This window comes from Accipiter gentilis, chromosome 10 (assembly GCF_929443795.1).
Source record: "Accipiter gentilis chromosome 10, bAccGen1.1, whole genome shotgun sequence".
Lineage (NCBI taxonomy): Eukaryota > Metazoa > Chordata > Aves > Accipitriformes > Accipitridae > Astur > Astur gentilis.
Window position 1 is genome coordinate 2,583,568 of NC_064889.1, and position 24,367 is coordinate 2,607,934.

Genomic DNA, 24,367 nt, shown 5'->3' on the forward strand with positions numbered 1-24,367 from the left:
GAATTACTGAATGAAGGCAAGTTGGCAATGAGCCTACAGAATGGGCAACTGCATATAAAGGATTAAGTATGATGACTAATAATCAGGATTTCTGATTAAACCAGGATCTGGATTCATGACATGCAGAGTAAGACATGACTATTCACAAATGGTTGAAAAATACTTCCAGCTGCCAACTTCCTGCCAATGCTCCAGTTGCATAAAGAGAATCGTTAACTACAGTAATGATGGGCGTATTTTGTTTATATCTTTAAATTTTGTTTACTCCTTTATTGTATGAATGGTCAAGTGTCATTATTCATAGAATGGTTTGGGTCAGAAGGGACCTTTAAAGATCACCTAGTCCAACCCCCCTGCCATGGGCAGGGTCATGTTCCACTACACCAGGTTGCTCAAAGCTCCATCCAACCTGACCATGAACACTTCCAGGGATGGGGCAGCCACAACTTCTCTGGGCAACCTTCTCCCAGTGTCTCACCAATTATTCCTTCTCACCAGCCTCATACGTTATGCAGAGCACAACAGTTACGTTAGCTCAAGTCAGGTGAATTATCTCACTGATTATGGAGGTTATATTAAGTAATATAATCTTCAAGTTCTTAATATGGAAAATAAACTCACTGTCTGCGAGTTTTGGGAAGAAACCCCACCATCTCCATAGCTAGTTGTAACCGCTCAAAGTCATGCTTCAAGTCTTCCCCTTCCACAGAAAAGCAGTCCTGTTGGGTTCAAACAGAAAGGTTAAGCACTGAAAGAAATTAAGATCAGAACACATCCAGATGGCCAAGTCAACACTTCATAAATATCATTTAGTGATCTCCATGCCTTTTATCAGCAACTAGAACATTTCCAATCTGGCACTGGGAAATGAGATATCCAGGAGGCCCCACTGACTTTATGGGGAATAATTGTGGCTAATTACCCCCGACATCCAGCCCAGGGACAGGGGGATTCACAGCACCATAGCAGATACAGCAAGAAACACATATGCAATACAATAAAAGACCAGGATTAGCTCGCTCCAGTGGCAAGGCAGAATTTTTCTTCTTAAATATTAGAAAGAATACACACCATTGAAAGTTTGATTTTTTTTTTAATATACTTTTTTAAAGTTTGATATTTTTTTTTAAATCAAGCTGTTTAGGAGAATCTGCTTCTACAAGGACTTTATGGAAAAGCTAACCAGAGTGCACATTTCAATACAACAATTATTCATTGTATACACAAACATTTTTCTCTGTACTGTGTTTTTAGCCAGTGCGATGAGATGGTCTTTCAAAGGACACTACATCTCCACCACAAATGCCTTGGTTTGAATAGCCTGGACCTCAGAGAGGAGTACATTGGTATACCTTTTCCAAAATAACATTTTTGGCTAATTTTTCCTGGAGATACGTCCTTATTTCCTAGGCTTAACCTTTAACAAAAGAGTTGAGTCGCACCATTCTAAGAGCATGGCGAGAGTTCATCAATGTGGGACAAAGAACATACAAAAAGCATGTGAATTAACAAGATGAAATACGTTACACATTTACAGGCAGTTTATTCCACATTAAGCCCTGGTCCATTAGGAGTTCCTATAACTAAAGAGGAAGAATTCAGTTTTAAAATAGAATTCACATTAATTTCATGTAAAATATCAGTGAACTAAATCCTGCATAAGAAAGGGAAAGCTTTAAATATATTTCTCACTAACTTTATTCTAACTACCAAGAAGTTTTCTAAAAGTGCAAGCATTGAGAGAATTTGAAGTCTGCTACGTTTATATATTTCTTGGAGACTAATATGTCTGAACAGTTTAGTTTTTCAGATAATCCCCAACCTGACAGAAGTCATTGATACTTTCAGGGAAATCCAATGACATTCTGGACCCAACCAACGTTGTCCTGCACCAATATTTTGGGAACATAAATGCTCCTTAAATGAGTGTATGAACTATTAATGACAAGTTCCTTCTGCTTTGGCTCACCATGGGCCCCCCGGATTATCGATTATTATCTCTCGCTTCATAGTCCATATTTAATACTTTTTCCCATTGCTGCCTATAAAAATTCCCAATCTACGAATAAAAATTAGTTCAGTGTGCCTCACACAATACAGTGTTATCTTAAACCTCAGAATAATTTACTAACACTTAAACAGAGGCTTTCTACAAGTTAATCTAGGTATGTTAATTAAAAAATACAGCTGCAGCGGCACTGACAATTAACTAAGCAGCTGCATCCCCATAGTTTATTTTGGTCATTTGTCTGTAAAATGTATTTACCACATGAGCAAGCGTGCACAAACTTTCACATAAATAATTCTGAAAGTCTGCACTAAACAGGGTTACGTGAATACTGCAGTGGACATCGTTATACAGGTACCAAGTAGTCACAGGATGATGACTGTTACTTGAAGAGACACTTGTACTCACTTATAGTACATAGAATAAATCGTAAATACAGAATATATAGAATTAAGTTATTTTATAGCATCAGCTTTGTGTCTTACAGCACCTATCCACACTTAAAGCCTCACAACTGTATCAGTGATATATTCTTCATCCCACTCTGTAGCATCGTCACAGCAATAGCTACTGATTATAGGGGGAAAATTCTTATTTAAGATATTTTTTTCAACATAGGTGACTACTCACACACAACTGCCCTATCCCCTTGACTAAAAGGTAGAGAAGTTCAACAGCACAAGAAAATAAAATTTTTTTTAATCGATAGTCCTCAGGGATAACAACTTCATACTGCGCAGACAAAGTGAATTTAGAGATGTTGAACATTAAGACCGTCTAAAACCATGTGCAGCATCAATGAATGTAGTGTTTTAAATTTAATGAAAAAATAATGCTTGCGTGTTCTTAGGAAATACTAATTGGAAAAGTGAAGCTTTCACCGTCTATTAACAGATGATTGAAAAATACCCTTTTCAAGAGATGTACAAGGTGTTTGTCTGTATACATTATCCAAAGGAATGCAACAAAGACATCTAGGCTATATATCAGTAAGATCAGCAGGCGTTAGCAATGCAATTATTTAAACCATAAAATATCAGGATAAGAAGTTGTTCCTCCTAAACTCAAACCTTGGCCAACTGACTTCCTCAGCCACTACACACATACGCTGAGGAGAACCTGCAGAAGTTTTCACACCCACTACCGTGGGACCTGGAGTCTGCAGGACAGTCTGCAGGACAGTAATATACCCACAGATTCTTCAAATAAGTCTTTTTAAAAACTTTTTAAAAAGATACCAAGTGTCGCTTTTAGTGATGCTCCACATTCCAGGAGACAATTTCATTTTGTGGCATCATTCATCCAAAATTAAGTCACCAGGCAACAGCAAAATACCATAGACAACTCAGAAGTAGCACAATCTATGCCCAAGGCAACTTAATTAACGATTTGCATAACAATTGCCAAACTCATTAATCCACATGGAAAGGCCTTTTGTAAATTATCTACTTAAAAGCAGATGCTCTCTGTAGCGTTTCAGCTCTGTACTTTATCCTAATGGACGATAACTGTTTAAAAAAAAAAAAAAAAAGTAGTTTCCTTGATACTAGGGCATTACAAAGTCCATGCCTACAGACCAAACTCGTCATTAATATTCTGCTGGGGCAGTTAGTTTCTCCGCAAAGCAAGTTCCCTGCTTACTATTGTCACATCGAAGCAATCCATGGATTTCCACTGGAAGTTTAAAGAGGATATAATAAATAGGGTTTCTTTATAGACTTTATAGTCTGCAGTGGGTTGAGTCCAAGGTTGTGGGGAGAGGTCCAGGGTATGCTTAAGAGTGAATCATCAACTGAAGCAAAGATGTGAGTTACCACAAATATCACAGAAAATGATCCCAAGCAAAATAAAATACCAGATAAACTGCCAAATTGTAACGGCACATAGTTTTGTTTTGCTGTGCAAAATAAGGACATATAACATGGTAACACCCGAGCTGGCAGGGCATTTTTAGCCTCTCCAGGAGAAGGTAACAAATGTGGGGTTTGTTTTAATTTTAATTTTAAATTCCTCCAGTCTTTACAACTTAGTAAAGTGTATTAAGGTATATAGAAAAGCATCTGCTCTTCACTCCCTGCTCTTGTAGGACCTCTAAGGACGCTGATGTATTAAGGACACCAATACAATATTCAACATTTTTAAACCTTGGGGGGTTAGACTCCCTTTCCCTCCTGCCTTCCTAAGGATTTTGCAGCGTAATCTTGCTGTTAAGACTCTTATATAGCCCAAGTGAAACCCAGCCGCTTCACAGATTACCTCTTACTCTTCCAGATGCATCAGCTAGAGTTCAGCAACCATTAAGCACACGGCAAAATTAGCAGGAACAACATGCAGCTGATCTGAAACATGCTTCCCCGTGCAAGACAAAACCAACAGAGACCACCACGGGACACACAGACACCCAAAGCACGTTGCCAGCTGAAGACACCACCTCTGACTCGGTTGCACAGGAGGAGCCAGGGAAGGGGAAGAAGCTCCTCTGTTCCCTTTTTTGGGTTGATCCATTTGGAAAGGTTGATCATGTCAGCAGAACTATTTTAGGAGAGGGAATTGTTTTGGCGTTCTGAATAATATCAGGGTTTGATTTTCTCGCAGATGGCTGGGGGGGATGTTTTGGGTCTTGTCTTTTTTTCCCCTGGAAGCTGGAGAGCAGACACACTGCTACAACCATCATGAACTGATGCATCTCTTGGGGCTTCAAGAGACCAATTTGCTGTTTTATCAGAAAGGAATATCAGTTTTCACATTGCTGCCATATCGCAATTTCCATAAATAATCATGTATTATATCAAGAAGGAACAAAAAAACCCCTTAATTTGCTGAAACTAGATGACCATATCCAACTGTTGAAGAAGCTTTCCAGATGGAACGAACCAAAAAAGGGCAAGGGAAAACACATCTGTATTATCATGAGCTAATACACAAGCAACACCACGGCAGGGCAGAGGAAGGGAGAGGGTCATTAATAGGTTAAATTTAATTTGACTTTGTTTTCTGCTCAGGTCTGGGTGCACCTAAGAAATCCAAGTGAGCAGCAGCCCTGCACCAGCAACACAGAAGACGCGGGTACTTGTACTGACCGGCTCAGAGTCATAGCAATAATCATCCCAGCTCTGTCTGAGGGGTTTCTTTGTCATCTGAAAGCAAGGCAGACCGGGTTAAGTAGTGTTCAGACCAAAACCAACCCCCACTACCTGCTCTTTAACCAGGGCAGTAACGTCAACTTTCCAAGCAAAATAATTGTTGATATTCTGCATAGTCATTCCTTACTTTCTTTTTTTTTTAAGGTAAGATTTATAATGCTTTTGCATTAATGGTGCTCTGATTCCTGCTTACAGGGTTTTCAAGACAGTGATGACCTCTCACGCAATAAACTTAATGGATTTTCAGACCTCTTCTTTTTCTCCACAGCTGGAGAAACCTTTGGTTTACCTGGAGCTGAAGAGCTATTGACGGAAAACCGCACTGAAGAGCAGATTTTTTGTTTCCACTCTCAGCCTCTGCTCTACACACATGTAAGTGTTGCAAAGTGTGATTCTCCGACCAGTTAGAAAGCAACACCTGAAAGCTTTTTAGGAATTTGTATCTTTTTCCAATCAGACAGAGATGGAGTTGAGAGAAGTCCAAGCACACGTCAGTGACCAGACCCAAGAGGAAGAGACACATGGCACCAGAGTTCCTGATGAACTTAAAATAAGGATCTAATCCTGCAAATCACTGATTTCAAAATGTATAAATGTGAATAAACAGCACAGAAAATACTCCGCAAGTTGCAGGGTATGCAATGGCAGGTATACCTGCCATTGGTATGAGGTATGGAGGAGTCATTCAAACTCAGGGATAGTTTAAGTAAATTTGCTTTTTAAAAAAATTAAATTTTTTTTTTCAAACCTGCTCCCTGCACTTACACATCAACAAAATAACCTCACACTTTGATGAAATACCTGAATAGATAATTTCTCATCTGCAATGCAAAACGCACGTTTGTTTTGCATAACACAACGTGAGCTGAGGAACCTGGGAGAATGAAAATAATGCTTGACTCAAGGACTGAGTCAGTCCTTGACTTAAGGGGCTTGGTTCAATACCTTATAGCTTTTCAATTCTAATATTTAATTTTTTAGCTAAACACTTAGGCTCATTTCTGAGCTTGTTCTTTTTCGTTTTAAAAAGGCAGGGTTTTCTCTAGGACACATTTAAGAAGCTAGTGTAAATGCTCAAGGGTCATTTTATAAGTTTCCCCTTTTATGTTTCCAAAGTTTCTTTTCCCACTCCTCCACTACCTCTCTTTCCTTTTTTCTCCTTATTTTCCTTTTCCCCCTTTGCCTATAGGGCACGGGAAAGCTGTTACTGTGCTCTCAGAAAGCCTTAGTATGAAAGGATGCCCTGAACACATCTAAAGGAGATGTTTTCCCATAGTTGTCAGTCTTAAATGGTCTCTCTAACACTAACCCTAATTATTAAAAATTAAAAAATTATTGTAATAAAACCCCTAAAAATTCAGACTGTCAGTATTGTCCATACATGGTGTTTAGGCAAGTCCAGAGTCTGCTCCCCTGATACATTGGATGTACTTCAGCATCCTTCTCCAGCCTACTTGCCCACAGCATCCTAATTTCGATTAAAATAAACATTTCAACCTAAATTATCGCATTCCTACTAGTTCTACACACTACATGCCATTGGATTTATAATTTTACTTTAAATATTAACACCCTTAAGCTGCTATTAAAAAAAAAAAAAAAGAAAAGGACTGAAATTAAAAGCAATGTTTTCAACTAACATAAAACTGCCGGATTGCCCAACAAAACCTGTGAATCTGACAAAACATTCGATCCAAACGATCTTGGCACTTTCCCACTGCAAAAACGGCAGCGCAGATGGTCGTGAAGATCACACCACGTTCTCCAACTAATGCTTGAGGCACAAAGATAGCGAGCAAAACTCCTTGAGCTCTTAAATGTTACTCACTTGTGCAAATTTCCTGATCCTGCTAAGAGTGGGTGGGAGTCGTTAATATTACAATAGATTTTGGCTTTGATAGCTTTAAAAAGATCTTTAAAAAGCCCCGAGTAATTGAGATATATTCCAGAGTTAAATTATACTTCTAGAAAGACTAAAGGCTATTTGGGTTGCACTGTACATACAAGTTTCTCTCCAGATTATGGGTTAAATCACTCTTTATTGCTAATCATGTTTCAGCTCCAAGAGAATTGCAATTAGTTAAAATCAATGTACAACCTAACTACCCTTCTGCATATTTCTACTCCTTTTTTCTTTCTTTTTTTTTTTTGAGCAAAAAGCAGTAAAGTCCCTATTTACAAGCATCAGTGGACAACTGCATCTTAAATACCTGAAGTAAACCAGATTTTCCAAAGTATGAGTTTATCTGGCCATTGGTAATACCTCACTCATTTTTAGTTCACACATTTTCAATGGTTGCTGTGGTTTTATTTATATTAAACTTATTATATTGTTAAATTCAAAGGATCATGCTACCAGCCAGCCATGAAGCTACAGAATTAGGACTACCTCATGCAAGACGTTATATCCTGAAGAGCTACTATATCACACATTTTCCCCTCTTCTCCTACTCAGCTGACAAATGTTAATGAGTAAATGACATTCACAAAGATAAAAGGTAAATTATTACTGTTTCTCCCTTCAACAATTAAAACCACAATACATTTAACATATCCCAGGTAGGGGACAAAAATGGAAAACACTGATTTTTTTTCTTTTTTTCGTACTAGCAGGTGTTCAGATTGCCAGTGCAGAATTTTTCCAATGATGAAGGGCTGCCTATAGAACATTAAGACAACCCATTTTTACTACTCCACACATTTTCTTTCTGAGCATTAAAGATCAGCAGTAGGAAAGGCAAGACCGTGTATTGTATTCCTGTATAGTATTCCCACCTGGTTGAGGTAATGATATTCCTCAGGCTGCTTCAGATGAAATGCTGATCTCTCTTCCTCACTTGCTCCTGCCAGGAGGTAATAAAATACATGGTAGTTCCTGGTGATAATTAAAAAAAAAAAAAAAGTTAAACTTCAAAATATACAGCAGCATTAAGCAGAGAAGCGTATGTAAACCTCATAACCTGATTTTCCAGCTTCCAAACTCAGACCTGAACACTGTTTAGAAATGGCCTATACCCACTTTGCAGTGATGTAAAAGATTAAATTAAGTAATGGAGAATGAGATCCCTCTTTTCCATCCAAGGACATCCACTGCCCTAGAATATACTTTAAGAATTCCTAGCCAACATTGTCACGTTTTCCTTCAGAAACATGTGCAATGCCTACATATTTATTAGAATCAAAACAACATGTTTCCTTGCAATGCAGAAATTATTATTGTTATTTTTAATACCTTATTACCACTAAAAAGGTAATGATTTTGCAGTTGCAGTTCTGTAAGACAGAATGGAAAAATCTTCAATTTTTACAGCTACTTAAATATTCAAAATACTTGAATATTACTAATACTAAAAATACCCCAAGTGACACTTCTCTGTTTTGCTTCAAGAAAACTCTAACACAGATTAACGCTAAGACCGTAGTATTTCTAAAATTAAAACTTTGCTTTTATGTTGGATGTTTTCCAAGAGGAACTGAGGTTAATCATCTTGCAACACTCAAGAGTACATTTGTCAAGGCTGTATATGCTACTTAACTTCGGGATCAGCCCATGAGCATTTGAGAAAACTTCTCACACATCTGTCTCAAAAGGGAAACACAGACAGAAGTGCCAAGAGTTGAAAGACAACTAGAAGCAACAAATTTCTTTAAAATCAGAGTAATAATTACTGAGAGGAGTATGTAACAAATAATATGTTGCAATTAGGAAAGAACAATTTGCTTAAATTTGTTGTCGATACAATTTTAGCTTTTTCTAGAGGCCCTTCTGATGGCTAGTGTGTTAAAAACAGTAAAACAAAACTAAAATACCATCTCCCCCCCCCAATTAGATATTAAATAGCTTACAAGCTGTACAAGAAAATAAATGGTACATAATAAGCCATATAACATGAATCGTAAAGACAATGGAAAATATAAGTCAAGGACTGTCAATAAAATAATGGAGTTTATTTTCCCTGGGTTACAGTACCTCCCTCCCTAAACAGCAAAATATAAAATGCATCATTTATCTTTGAAGCACGGGGTTGAGCAGTATGAAAACCCTAACCCCCTCTGCCAGCTCAAACAGGGTTTTAAGCTATCTGTGCCACGCTATCGGCATATATAGAAGTCAAAACCAATTCCATAAGCAAAACATAGGCACCTACCGTTCATTGTGCTCCTGATAGACTAGTCTTGATTTCTCCAGGAGGTACTTTTCAACATAAGCTCTGGAAGGAAAAAAGAAAAGTGTTATTCATTGACCCAATATTTGAATTAAATGAACACAGCTTACCAGGACTTTTCAGTCTTAGTACACACAAAAAAAGTTTCAGCCTTGTTTCACTTAGTTATATAAATTTCTTCCTAGGCAGAACAAGTCCAATATTATGTTTGGCTTTTGAGGGTTTTTTTGGCTTGATACAAAGCCAACACTAACTTGGATATGAAAAACACGATCTCAAATGCATTAGCCTATGGGCAGGGAGCGCAGGGGGAAATTTTGACAGCAACGAAGAATCTCGGATACCTATTTAATCCAAAGCCAGCAAAATAAAATTGCTTGCAGACCAAGATTTGTGCACACAAGAAACATATCTGGGTGCAAAAGTTTGCAAGATCAGATTTAGCTCAGAATTGGTCCCCAAATCACCATTCCCTCTTCCAGAAGAGCCACTTCTCAGCAAAAACTCAGGCTATTTACTTGTAGCTATGGTCTAAAAAGTAAGCAATTGCAAAAGCTCCTTATTGGAGTTTACATTTTATCCTAAGAGCATCCATAATAAACATGCTTAATTTACATATTAAATACTCTTTTCAAGCTTGTAAAGCTAAAACAAGCTTCAACAGGTTTTTTCTTCCAAACAATACTAACCAGTAATGATAGGGATTTAGAAACCAGAGTTATAATTGGCAGTTTTGATGATGTAGCTGTGCTTTTCCAGCTACAGACGCCCAGTGACGTGGCACCCACATTAGCAGCCACGTATGAATCGGGAAACCCAACAAACCTTGTTCACAGTAGGATAAAAAGGTGCCTCTACACCCGCTTCTCCACCATAGCCTCCAGGTGGGGAAGACAGACCTATTTATTACTTGCATCTCAGAAATTCTCCCCTCCTTTCACTAAAAACTACAATAAAATAAATAATTTGGATGTGCTGCAGAGGTTTTGTGACAACCCTTATAGCAGCTCTTCGGAAGGGCTACTGGAAATGGCATATCCAACCGCCCATGGGATGATCTTGCCGGATAGGAGGAGTAAAGAAATACAGACAGTAAAGCAGTATTATTCCTCTGTGTGATGTGTGCCAAAAAGGTTTATTCTTGTTTATTCCCTGTGAGGAAGCTGAGAATAGTCTATGGATATTCCTCGCCGACAGGTGTTTTTTTTTCTATCCCCTTTCTAACCTGAAACCAATTTTTCCTTTCCAAGCCACACCATAAATTTACTGCAGGCTCAGTGAACAGATGAGAGAAACACATATCAGTGTCCCAGATCCCACTCCCACCCCGGGTAGTAGCTCAGCTCACTGCTGTATGACAACCTGGATCACATCCACCGCCCTTGACATTTCATCCCTTCCCCTGTGATTTCTGCTCTTATTACAATTGTGTCCCCCCCCCATCCCCCAAATCACTCTTATGCAATAATTTAGGTCAGAAAGGTCTTCTAGAGGTCATCTGGTCCAAACCACTATTTAAATCAGGGCAATTTTTTTTTTTTTTTTTTTTTTTTTGGTAGATGCAACTAAAATACTGTTTTGGTAAAATACTCCTTGCTTAGTGTAAAGGTCATAATGAATGCATGTCCCAAGAAGAACATATGTCCCCTCTTGTAATAGGATCGTGAAAAGAAAAACCAATTTAAGTATAAAAAAGTAGATGTCTCCAAGTGTTTTATCTACTGTGGTCAATTATATCAAATTTACCTTTAAGAGTAAAGAAAAGGAGTTCTAAGAGTATGTTTTCATGTCAAATACTAATTTAAGCACGCTACAGAGCCTGTACTTAGCATCCTAGGTAACATATCTGAAATCTGAGACTGAATTTCATATACAAATACCAACATGCAAAACACCCAAGCACAACATGTTTGAAAGTGCCAACTCATGGTATTTGAGATACAGCCTCATGCCATTGCACAGATTTACCATTATACCAGTGCACTGTTGCTTTTAATTAAAATGTCTCCTATCTGGCTCTTCTGCAATTTTATGGAGTGTGTCAGATGTTGAGGCTTTTGATCATCTTAGGAGGACTGAACAGGTTGCAAAGACCTTCCTCCAGAACTCGCTTATCATCGAACAGGACATAATAAATTCATAAAGCCTTATGGGAACGCACTTAACTATAGCCATTGCTCATGCTCCATCAATTTTAAAGACATCTTCAAAGACTTCATTTCATGAGGTGGGGTTGGTGGCTACTAAATCTCTTGGCTATTACATCTCTTAAGTCTTAAGTTTAAATTCACTTCAAGTTTTGGGTCATTATATTCATAGGGTTTGTAAGCAAATATCCAACTGCTATTTTCAGCCTCCGAACAGAGCAAAATTCTGATTCAGGGCTGCAAATTACAGTTACATTAACAAAGCAAATAATATGCAGAATACAGGATGATAATTGACTTGGGTTGGTTTTAAAATCTATGCTAAGTTTAAAAAAAAAATAAAAATACTTGTGATCTTCTTTGTAAGACTATGGAATAAAATTGTGGTCTTGTATGCCAGGAACAGCTCACAGGCTTTTTTAATGCCTTTTTATTTTCATTAGGGCAGCACTGCAAGCTTACAGCAAAGCACAGTCACATCACACTGTGCAACCAAGGACCAAGAAGGTGCATTTTTTTTTTAAAGAGGAGAGAAAATTCCTCTTATATATGAACTAGAGTATACAAATACAAATGTTACTTGCACCTATCTGCCAAGTATAAATAGAGGCCACTTGCACAGAGCTGACATAGCATGTCAAGATAATACAGTGTTAAGGCATTTGTTAGATTCACGTTACCCTGTATTTCAGTAGGTATTAAAAAAAATTGAGGCTTATCCTTTTAAGAGAACTGTTCGCCAGAATTAAGGGAGAAAAAAAAAAAAAAAAAAAAAAAAGAACATCAGATCTGATGTAGGATGAAAAAACAGCGGGATGGTACACAGAGTACCCAAGCTCACTTGAAAAATTAATGGAAGCTATTTGTGTGATACTGTTCTGCTGGAAAACAAGAAAGAAAAAAACTCAAAAGCAATTCCCTAAAATAACAACAATGTCCCAGCAAGAGATCTCTTAGCTAGCTGCAGAAATTATACAACCCCTGGAATGCCACTTCTACTCTTCATTTTTCCAACTGAGTTAATTAACCTGGACAAAAAGCAAAGTTAACAAAGCCCTGCTCATTTAGAGCTAGCTTGAGTCACTTTGTGATGACCTGATACCATGTAAATTGTCTAAAGCCAAAGAGAAAGCCAGGCTTAAGTAAGCCCACCCAGAAGGTTTCATCCATAGGCTTCCAATCATGCAGCACTTCGGCTGCAGCCCTCCCCAGGAAAAGGAAGGTTTGAGTCACACCTGGATGTCCCATGAGCTCTGGGTAGCAGAAAAGATGCTGAAATCAACTGTGGAGAACCACAGTGGAGATGAGCATCTCCTTGCAATGGCCTGGGGGAAAGAAGAGGCCCTAACTGCTCAAGGGCTGGGTTAGAGAGAGACTTCAGGGTAGAGGCAGAAGCACATGGGGAATTAGACGGTGATCAAGAAGAGTCTGGCTCCATCACCTCTGTAACACCCATCAGGCAGCTGGAGATTAAGTCCCCCTTTGGCTTTCTCTTCCTGAGACTGAGCAAAGCCAGCTCGCTCAGAACCGACTTCCTACCATATGCTCCAGTCCCCTAACCCATCCTAGCTAATATGTTCTGCTTTCCTGCCTTAACTGCTATCTTAAGAGGAAAAGTTCCATTTCAGCTTAATTACAAAGCTGACATCATGATTAAGGAGAGCTCAACTGGCTTGAAGCCGGCTCAGGTGTATTCACACTTCAGTGTGCAGCTCAGATATGGCTACATTTTCATACCAATGGATTTAAATATGCTAACACCCGCCCCCCCCTCCGTTTTGGGAAACGTACTGGCCAAAAAATTAACCTTCTTTTTCATGTCCCCCCCACAACGGCCTGTTTAGGCTCCTTGTGCAGGTACGAGTACGAACAGCATCTTCAACCTGATTCCCACTTACCCTCGCACAGTGCCCGTCTCCTGATAATTCACTTGAATAAATTTGCCAAAGCGACTCGAGTTGTTGTTATGTGCTGTTTTTGCATTTCCAAAAGCCTGTGAAAAGAGAGAGATGCCATCATTACATTCCAAAAGCCACCACTTCACTTTCTTTATATGCACGTCACTAACAACTTAACTTTGGGGATTTTGCTATCACTGTACAATTAATAAAAAGCATATGGTAAAAGTTAGTTGAATGGTCTACAAAATAATACGATGAGCTTCTGGGGACCATATTCATTTTCAATTTGGTATTCATGAAGGGCAGATAAACACTGTTTAAAAATAAAGTGTTAGCTATATAAGAGAGATTTAATATTTGAAGTTATTATAGTCTATATTAAGGCTGTGCTTTATTCATTTAAATAAATATAAAAGTACACTGCTCCAACAAGACTCTAAATTTTAATGAGCTAGAGGAAGCTGCTTTTTAATTATATATGGAATTAGGGGAAAAAAATGCTTTGAAGACTAGTCAGATATTAGACAATGTCATATATAGCACCAGCATAACGCAGAGTATTTCCAGCATTTCAGACACTGTAGTTTTGATTTGCTGCTGCTGTTGTTTTTCCAAAATCAAAATGCTTTTAAGCCTTTATTATGCAAAGCTTTTATTAAAACCCTGCCTTACCGAGGCACCTAATACAGAGAGTCGTTTATTGCCATTTAAAAGAAATCTCTGAACAGAAGAGCTATTGGAAACCTGTAAGAACTGCAGCTCAGCTTCACTGAAAACTCAATAGTGCCTAAATCACTTTAATAATAATCCGGCCCACAGTGACAGAATCTGTCAAGCTGCCAGGTCCAATTAATGTTTCATTTATTAAACCAGTTTTGATAATCATTCACATTTTATTCTAAGGCAAACTTATTTGAAATAATTATACACAAGATAATTTCTAAGTGTTGCATGTGTGTGGACATTGAATTACAATTACAAACACATTTTGTGCTGAAGCTTAATATCAGAGCTCAGCTCGGAGCTCCCAATAGATTTATTCCCTGCTCAGCTATTTATTAGAAAAGATTAAAAGGGCTTTACATCTATAATCTGAAGCTTTTCAAATGACCCTTTCAGATTCAACTTTGCAACTAAAAGTGAAAAATAAAGGCCAAATTAATCAAAACTTTGGCAAAAAGGCATCCGGCACCTTCAGTACCTGCGTGATTGCGTGCTCTCACACTACTTTTATCTTCCCGGGCAGGTTTATCTAGCAATCTGGTTAGATTTAATGATTTAAGAACTGAAGGAGGTTTGCTAACAGAATAACAACGTGATGTTTTTTCCCCCTATTTGAATACAGGGATTTGTTTAAACTCAGGCTGTTGCATATGAATTTGCTTTAGTTGACTAAAACATGTTCTGGGATAGCTAAAACCTGCCAAGCAAGCCGATTACACTTGAGAGAGGATTTCAGACACACAGCTAAGGAACGCTCCCCTACAGAGAAGGGCTGCTCTTTTCAGGCTGCTCACACCTGTTTTCTGCTTATTCCCCCCCCAAATCCTCCCCGCACCCAGCATCCCTCCTCTACCCCACCCTCCGGAGGACATCGAAGATGCCCACACCTCCAGGCGACCACCGAAGCCCCCAAAACTCTCCTGGTAACGAAAATCCAGGCATCCTCTCCCCCAAAACAGGCGTTTTGGTATTAAAAGACAGGGTGCTAGTTAACATTTCCAAAGGATTTTTACCTGTCCTCCTCCAGGTATTTCAGTGAGCAGAGACACAGCAATAAACTTATAAGCAGAATACGTTGATATTCAACACAAGCCAGTGCATCGCCATATATTTAGATACTCATTTTAAATTATATTAATTACGAGCATTTCCCTGCAATAGGATTGACCATAACCTGAGACATCACATTAAAGCAATATGATAAATTTTCTCTATACCTAATTAATGTTGCTCACTGGAGAACAAATGAGCCAGCAACAATATGAACTTTAATCACCTTTTCATATAATTTAATAAAGAATTCAAGCAAAAAACAATATTAAAAGCATTTTCTGGCTTGGTTCCCTGTGCTTATACCTTAAGTAATAGCTTATGGAGAGAAATAAGGTCTGTTTATTAGGATTTCTTTCGGAAGAACCTTACCCAGGAATAAATTTTTTTTATTCTGTAACAAGGAACATTTAGAGTCAGGAGAAAATGTTTCAAATATAGGAGTGGGGAACTGCGAGAGCCCTCTTTTTTTATGAGTTTTTTCTGGATTAACATGCCAGACCACATTATATTTTATAACCCAAACGCCTACAGAAATCATAACCCATAATATCCCTCTTTCATGCATTTTCCTTTACTGCTGATGTAAATGAGAAAGCTCTTTGGATCACATCTTGTTAAAACTTAAGGCTGACTCTATGGCAAAGGCACGCTGGTGGAGGGCCAACAAGTAGCTAAAGAAATGCCTGATGTTTAACTTGAGACAACTTAATACATTTTTGTTTGGTTTACTCACCGGGTTTCTTTAACAGAACTATTGGGCTATAAAAAAAAAGTGCTATTAATTCAATTTATGCATGCCTAATCTAGATATACTTGAACAGGACACCATGTCCTTCTGCAGCCAGGGCATAATATAATAGTTCAGCCTCAGAAAACACAAAATGAGTTACAACTACTTCCCTAAAACAAATTATCTTCTGTTCGTATTATTTCCCTTTACTGACTCATTGATTCAAAGCTGCTGAGCAGCTCAAGGGACAAAACTCCGTAACAGCATTCCTAAAATTCTGGGGGAGACCAAAGCTTTTACTGGCCAGGGCTCAACATTTTGAAGGAAACAAAATTCAATACGTTCCTCTGTAGGAGCCAAGCATCTCTCTGGACTCGGCACTGGTGATTCAACAGTTTAGAGAAGGCAGAGAAAGAGCAGCTCCATTCCTCCTGCCTCCTACCACCCTTCTGCACAAAGAAATGCTTATCACGGACAGCAAGGGAAAAAAAACCACACCACTAATGAACAGTTTCATAGCTAAATACTTCACGTTCCTCCTTGCCTGATCCCGAAGGCTCGTGGTCTCTTCATTTTGGACCAATTATTAATGCAATCTGGATTAATTACAGATTACAGCCAGAATAAGGATTATTTTTAGGTCTTTCCTGAAATAAGGTTATTTTCCAAACCCCTGCATCTAGGAAAACCACTGCAGTGACTTGCTCTCATATGGCAATGGCAATAAGATGCTGTTATACAGATAACCCTAACCAAATGGCATTCCCCTATAGAATAACAGCTGCACTCCCCTATAGAATAACAGTTTCTGCTGTGTAAGCACTAGTGGAAATACATGCCTTTGCTGGTGTATTTAAGGTCCCCAGCCTTGCCATTCTCAATGAGCCTCTAGTACTCACCCTTAGAGGGAAAAATAAATACATCATTTTATCTTTGGTACATAGAAATAGAAACGTATTCTTAGACAAGAGTTTTTAAATGGTTTCCCATCTACTTGAAATGTAAATTTAATTTTTTGGAAAGCCGTACCATGAATTTATCAGAAGAAAAGCAAGCCAACTCCTTAAATCTCAATATGGGCTATGTCATCATGGAATAGTTATATTAGTAGTTATATTCCATCGTGGGGCACTGAAGGGACTGGGAGCAAGATTTAGTCATGCTCATTTATGCTAGGGACAAGAAATAGGTTAATATCAGACAAGAGACTGCTGGAAGACTCGTATTCCCTGGTTTACTGTGAATTTTGGAATTAATGAATCAAATGCATTCATAAAGTATGAATGACTTGTAACTGTATAAGCAAGGTGGAAACTCAAAGCGTCAGCCAACAACATAGTAGCCAGGGAAATAAAACGCTCGTCTGAACTTATGCAAATGAAGATAATATTTGTGATTTAAAATCTTTGCATATATAGGTGCTGGTAAAGGACAAGATGGGCGCAGAGTCCATACAATGCCCAAACAACCCTACCTCTAATGCACAGGGACTGCACTAAAGAAGACAGCATAGGAAAAGTCCATTTACCATCATATAACATCAACACAAGGCCAGGGCCAGAGTCAGATGGACACGATACAAATGATGTAACAGCAAGGATTCAATGTACGTCAGATGTGCATTCGCATGCTTTACCTATAGCTTCTGTTAGAGAAGCCCAGCATATGCTTCCACAAAGAGTGGTGGTTTTAAACATGACCTGTAATTTATTTCCATTTTTGAAGGCTATTTTCCCAATATTCTATACATTATGTTTGAAAAAATAATAATTCACAAATGACTTTATTCCAAAAGAAAAAAAGACACAGGAAAAAGACAGCATATTGAAATTTTGTAATTTTAATGTCTTTTTTATGTGACCAGGGCATTCACTGGCTTCCTAAGTTGTTCTCTGTAGTTATGAATTCCTTTCTGCATCTTGAAACGTAAGCAGATGGATGATAAAGATCATTTTTGCTTGTTTTCATTCAACCTGCAACCAAGTACCCAGCACTCTTCTTGTCCTGTTATATTACTTTTTAACAGAAATATACTGAATTATGGCCAGAACATAAAATGCATCTAGACTGCTTAAGTTAGAGCCTTGCTAAATCCCTTCTCATTATTGCTTCTACCCTGGGAAATACTTCTTTTAAATCTGCAGCTCACTGCCTGATAAAACCTATCAATCTGAATTGCACTGCTAAAACCATACAACTCTGACATATCTCCCCCAACTTTTCATTTCTATAAGGAGTCCTAAAAGCCACCTCTATGCAGCAGAGACCACACCACCGAAATAAGTACCACAGCCAAGAAGTATGAGCTACAACTTGAATTCTTGCAAAGTAAAATAGCATTTATGTGAATCTTTCAAGGCGTTGTTCTGCATGGCCAAGTAATAATACTGAATATTTAGTTTATAGCAATTAAATACGAGTTCAAGTGCTGACACCTTGTTCTTTAATTCTCTGGGTAGTGGCTAGATGTTCCATGCTGCCTAATGAAACCATCGATGCTTTTATGGTAAAAAGCACAAACCACAAAGTATTTATAGCGTTTGTGCTGCAATGCTTGAGCAGAGCTCTCACCAAGAATGACCTGCAACCCTGAACTGCTGAACAGTGACCTTTAAAATCTTTTAAAGATTTCTCTTTTGTCTTCCTTTCTTCAGCAGCCCACTGGAACATATTGCAGAGCCAAACCCCAATTTTCCATTTCAAACCACAAAGGTGACAAAGCAGCTTAAACACAAGGTCTATAACGACAAAATACTTTTTTTTTTAATTACAAATTGATTATGTTTTTCTCTAACATTTTAGAGAAAATTTCTCCTGATTGTTGACATGAGCAGAAGACTTTGAATGGCAAATACAAGCTTGAAAAGACTACGTATGCACATATATATCTAAAACCTCCAAGTCTCTCACACATACCAGGATTTATATACAACTTTGACCAATTCACAACACATTTTAAGGTATTCCTCCTCCAATGCACTTCCCCCCCATTTAGTTGATAACCCTCATGGCATCTCCTGGTTGGCAACACCTACAGCACACAGAAGGTTGAGTGAAATAAAACAACTCAGTATTTGTATAGGAAAGCATTTGCAAAGTTCCAGTTGCTGCTGTACCACAAGAAGGAAAGAAAAAAACCACAAAAAAAAAAAAAAAACCAACAAAAAACCAACCCAAAACCCCTAGATCTATGTTTACCTTCCTTGCCATGCAAGTCTGTTATAGATAAAAGAAGAAATTAAAAGCACTCAAACCTCTGCAAGCCCCGCAGCAGCTGGCTGTTCAAAGGTGCTGGTGACTTGATCCATGGTGGGAATCCAACTCCCCATCAAGCCAAGAACCAGCAACTGCTCTAGGACAAGACCCTGAGGCCACTTCACCTGCTTTGAGCACAGATGGACCAGACGTCCTCTGGAGGTCCCTGCCAACCTCAGTCACTCTTCAGTTTTCAAGTATCTAGCCATCTTCCTCACTACTCTGGTGCAAAGAGAGCAGGGATATGAAAGTCTTGTCTCAGCACACTGCCTAGAAAAAAGTCCAGTGCTATACTAGCCTTTGATAGCAAACCACAGCAGAACTTCTCTTCGGTGGTGTTTGCCTTCTGTAGCGTCTCCTATTAAGTATGATTTTGCTTACAAGCTTCTCAAAAGCATGTAGTTTTTTGTTTCTTCCCATAAAATTAGTAATGCAATTTTTTTAAGCTGGCACAGCAACCAAAAGATGCAACCCCGCCCTCTCCTTGTTTTTCATTCCCCAAAGAACCTTTCAAATACACAACCTGCAAATTCTTCAGATGGGGAAGGTCCAAAGGATAAAGACACCTGGGAAGTAGTGATGAGACCCTTCCTCTCCCTCCTGTCCATATGGACCTTATAGAGAACAGATCATAGAATCATTTAGGTTGGAAAAGACCTTCAAGATCATCGAGTCCAACCATTAACCATGCCCACTAAACCAGGTCCTGACGTACCCTGTCCACTCGCTTTTTGAATATCTCCAGGGATGGTGACTCAACCACTTCCCTGGGCAGCCTGTTCAATGTTTGACAACCTTCTCAGTTAACAAATTTTTCCTAATATCTCACCTAAATCTCCCTTGCCTCAACTTGAGGCCATTTCCTCTTGTGCTATCTCCAGCCACCTGACAGAAAAGACCAACCCCCACCTCTACTACAACCCCTTTCAGGTAGCTGTAGAGAGCGATAAGGTCTCCCCTCGGCCTCCTCTTTTCTAGACTAAACAGCCCCAGTTCCCTCAGCCGCTCCTCAGGAGACTTGTGCTCCAGGCCCCTCACCAACTTGGTTGCCCTCATCTGAACACGCTCCAGCAACTCAATGTCTTTCCTGTAGTGAGGGGCCCAAAACTGTCCACATGGACAGGCTTGCAAAGACTTACTGAAGGTCCAAAACTATATTTAAGGGGTGTCCCGGCTCCAAACAAACATACCATTTGTTGCATTTCTGAAGGTTAAAACACTCTTCATCCTACTGTCAATGACAGCGCACCCCTCACTACGCAGAATTAAACTCGGTGGTATTCTTTCAATATAAAGCACATCAAATACTTCATTTCATAATTACAATTACTGAACAGCAGACAAGCAAGTTCTACCATATTAACAGACATACTTTCTTGTAATTTAACTTACGTATAAAATACTAGTCTCATGATACAGGCTATGAAACACCTTTTTTACCTTTTTTTTTTTTGTTACAGATAGTTCACGTCAACTAAAAATGTCTTATAATTGTAAAAGGTTTGCAGTAAACCTACCTGGCCACAGCAAAACAGACTATTCAAGGGCAGCAATTCCTCCCTCTGCTATATCAAGCTGCCATCCTGGGACAGAGCAATTAACCAACAAATCTTTTGCAGTAATTAGGCTTAAAATACAAGTCACTTAAAACTGCTTGTCTTTGTGCATTTAGAGGTCACACTCCCTGACACAAATATGGGAGAAAATGACGTTTAATAGCAGAGCACTGATTTGGAGAAGGTTTTGGGGTCAATTTAATTGAATAAAAGAAGTGCCAGTGTATGTAACGGAAATATCAAGAGCACCATTAAACACACTTAAAAAGTAAGATACTCTAGATAAAAGTCATTACGACACACACTTGTTTGGGAGATTCAAAGCTCTGCTGTTGCAGGTGCTCTATCAGTTACGTAAGAAACAGGATTTAGCATCTGCATTCCTGGCAAATGCTTCAACATTGGCAGAATATTCCTCCTTTTCCCATACTTAAGCACAGGATCAGCCCATTTCAGCTTCTTCCTTTTAAGCAACACTTCGGAAAAAGAGGAATTACCATGTAACCACAGTGCAACAAAATAAAACCCCAAAACAAAACCAAAGCTTCCTACTTAAGTCCTTTTCCCGAATGGGGACAGTTTTCCTATGCAAGTGCCATAACAGGAAAAAAACCTGGCTAAGCTGGCAGACAGTTGTCGGCAAACATCGGTATGGATAGATCCTGGAGGCAGAGGCTGCCAAATGCTTAAGGTCTGGCTCACATCTCTGGTCCTCTGCTCATACATTTATTTTTTTATGCATAGGGTGGATGGCCCCAGGAACAGCAGCCAAACGCACGTGTTTTCCAGCAAGCTCGCTCACATCAGCCAACAAACATTTTGGTGGAGAAAAATCTTCAGCATGGGTTCAGCTTTGGATTTACAGAAGTATCCCAAAATGAAGTTGGGAAACTCAGTGTTATTACTAGTGGTCTCTCCAACCCAGGGGATGCTTACAACTCCCAACATTTATATTCTGCAGCCAAAGAACAAACTTTACTACATTAGATGCAGATAGCAAGACTGCCAGGTTCCAGGGCCCAGCAAAATCTCCTTAATCAGTGCTTCAAATGATTTTTTCACACTGATAGAGATCTAAAATAATCACAGAGCAATAAAATGACCAGCTGAAAACAAGTCATGGCTTAAGGAGGAGACTTTACACTCCCCCGGTAGGCAATACAAGTACCATAAACAAGCACTACAGCAGAAACAAAACAGCACTAATAGAGTACTGACAGATAAAAAACCCTTAATATATATTCAAAGTGACTATCAAATAGGTTATATCATATATTACAACATCAAGTCATACCACAATTTCCTCACCTTGCATGATCCATTTCTGCAGAGCTAGATTAAGGACAGCGATGAATCACAAACAGCTGATACTGCAATTAAAGCTTCTCTGTAATTGCTAGAAATAACCCTGCAGTGTGTCAGGACCACAGCTGATTTCCTTTACTTTAAATAATTTAGTTGCAAATAATACGTCCCTTGAGCTAAGCATATGACATGCATAGCACCACGATTGCCCTTTTTCTCAAGGTTGAGTCTTTTGAGTCTCCAAAGCTCTTGACCACTTGTGTCTCATCTGCTGTGAGGCCACTGTTAAAGAAAATACGACTATTCCGTTTCCAAATCCAGACAAACATCCACGTGTTTCAGTGCTCTGCAGAAAATGGGACTAAATTGCTGCCTCTGAAGCATCTCCCATAGCTTTTTAGTGCACTGAACATTACAGACAGCTGGATAAAGGCAGTCCTCACCCATGGCTTCATGTACTTCCCGAAGTAACGTGGCTTGGGTCTTCTTGGCTAGAAGCACGTTGTCTTGGAAACATTGATGTTTCAAACGATACAATACGCACCATCCCAAACCAAGCACTTTTTTTAAGACATCATTTCATTATGCAAAAACATCCAAGCAGGAGACTACATTCCCTTAGGACAACATTGTAGGACAACATGTTTTGCCTTACACAAGCTCTTATCTCTGTTGTCGCTTTTTGATGGCTCTAGTAGCACTCAGGAGTGCTTGCTGAAGCTGTGACTCACTTATTTTAAGAGCAGGTTGGTATCACCGACAGCTCACCCAAGCCCAGGCTGCAACTCTTGCAGCAACACTGCTTGCTTCAGGTGGTGGAGCTGTGGACCTTCAGCCCGAGAGCAGGTCCGGAAACAAGGCAAAGTTTGGGGAGGTCTTCTTGAAGAGGAACATCTCCAACGCAACACCAACCTCACCTGGAGCCAAGAGCCACTGCCTAGCATAGCAACAAATCATCGCCCATCGGCAAGAGTGTCATCCCTCGGAGAGGCATCTCCACCAGCTTCCATCCCCTCCTCACCAACCATCAGCCTCTAATTTGGGAGAGGGATCTGGTCTGGTGTACAACCCTTGGACACCCTCCAGCCCCTTGGAGGAGGCCTCTCAAGGTCCTTTCCAAACCCTATTTTTTTCCTTTTTTTGAATACGATGATTCTACGTGGGGCCATAAATGTTTAGAAACGAAGTTTCAACTTCCCACTGCATACTTGGGTAGCCCAAAAAACACTAAAAAAACTGAAACATTCACTGCTCTGGGCCTGATACAAGTTTTCCTGCAGTTTGTCACCAAAATTAATGCCACAAACCGAAAGGCGGGAGAAAGCGTCCCTACTGTAACACCTCCCATCTGGAATCTCTTAGCAGAGGCATTGAGCCCTCATGTATATTTTACACACATATTTTTTCCTGCTTTTCCCAAGAGAAATATGTGTAATGAAGAAAAACAAAAACATGTTAGGAGCAACAAAAACATACCACTGTAATACGAGACCCAGCTTGGCTTCTGCCTGTGTTATCCTTCCTCTTAGACCTCAGCTACTTTCTGCTAGTTACAGACAAAAAATAATACAAACCCTCCTCTCAAAAAAAAAAAAACAAAACCAAAAAAAAAAACCCACCAGAGCTCGGCCATTAAATCAACACAATAAAACCCACATTTTTTTTCTGCCATGTAAAATATCACACAAGTAAGGACAAGGTTAAACGTGAATATACACGTCTCCAGTCCTTCCCTGCTTTTCTGCAGGATTATATAAATAATCCACAACTCTCCTTGACGCAATTCCAAAATTTGAAGCGCTACTAAGCTGCAGCATCAAATTTCCATGCATTGTACACAGTTAAGATTACTCGCCTACAACACAGCAGCTCTGCCGGGCGGATTGCAGCACTTGCAAGTGCTGCAATTGCTGTAAGCAGCTTCAGATGTCTGATCGACCCATAAAAATGTCTGTTCCCCTTTTTTAGCACAGTTCAAATGGTGAAATGGGAACTTAAAAATGCTTATGACTAAGTATTGGGGATGGACCTGCAGGAGCCAGACCAATGCATAGCACTGAAAAAAATAGTTCTCTCATTGGACCGGTGTGTATTATTTAAAAAAAAAATTATCCTATCAGTGACCAGAATCTTTGATAAGTGCCAGGAAAAGCAACAGCTGGCACTGGTTATTTTTAGGGACCAAAAGAGAAATCTCAAAAATCAATGTATTCCTATCAGGTATTTGGTCTTAGGCGAGGATTCAACTGCTTAAACGTGTATTTTCGGCCTTTGGGTAAAGCAAAATAGGACAATTCAATAGGTACTGCTTGTCGCCTTTCCAAAGTTATTAAATGTGAGTATTTTTGAGGTCATGATGGAGAGGTTTCCTATAAACTGA

At 39.2% G+C, this 24,367-nt stretch overlaps 1 protein-coding gene across 7 annotated transcripts in view; it reads right to left on the minus strand.

Annotated features, from left to right (window-relative positions):
* MYO9A (myosin IXA) overlaps positions 1–24,367 on the minus strand; it is a 189,603-nt gene that overhangs the window by 109,664 nt on the left and 55,572 nt on the right. For 6 of the 7 annotated variants that reach the window (XM_049812620.1, XM_049812622.1, XM_049812617.1 and 3 more), the window contains exons 3-7: positions 13,363–13,457; positions 9,300–9,362; positions 7,927–8,026; positions 5,089–5,145; positions 622–719 (exon numbers count right to left, since the gene is read on the minus strand). In XM_049812620.1, the coding sequence (XP_049668577.1) occupies positions 622–719; positions 5,089–5,145; positions 7,927–8,026; positions 9,300–9,362; positions 13,363–13,457 (413 nt within the window). The remainder of the gene's footprint in view (positions 1–621; positions 720–5,088; positions 5,146–7,926; positions 8,027–9,299; positions 9,363–13,362; positions 13,458–24,367) is intronic. The other variant, XM_049812619.1, reaches the window with a different exon arrangement.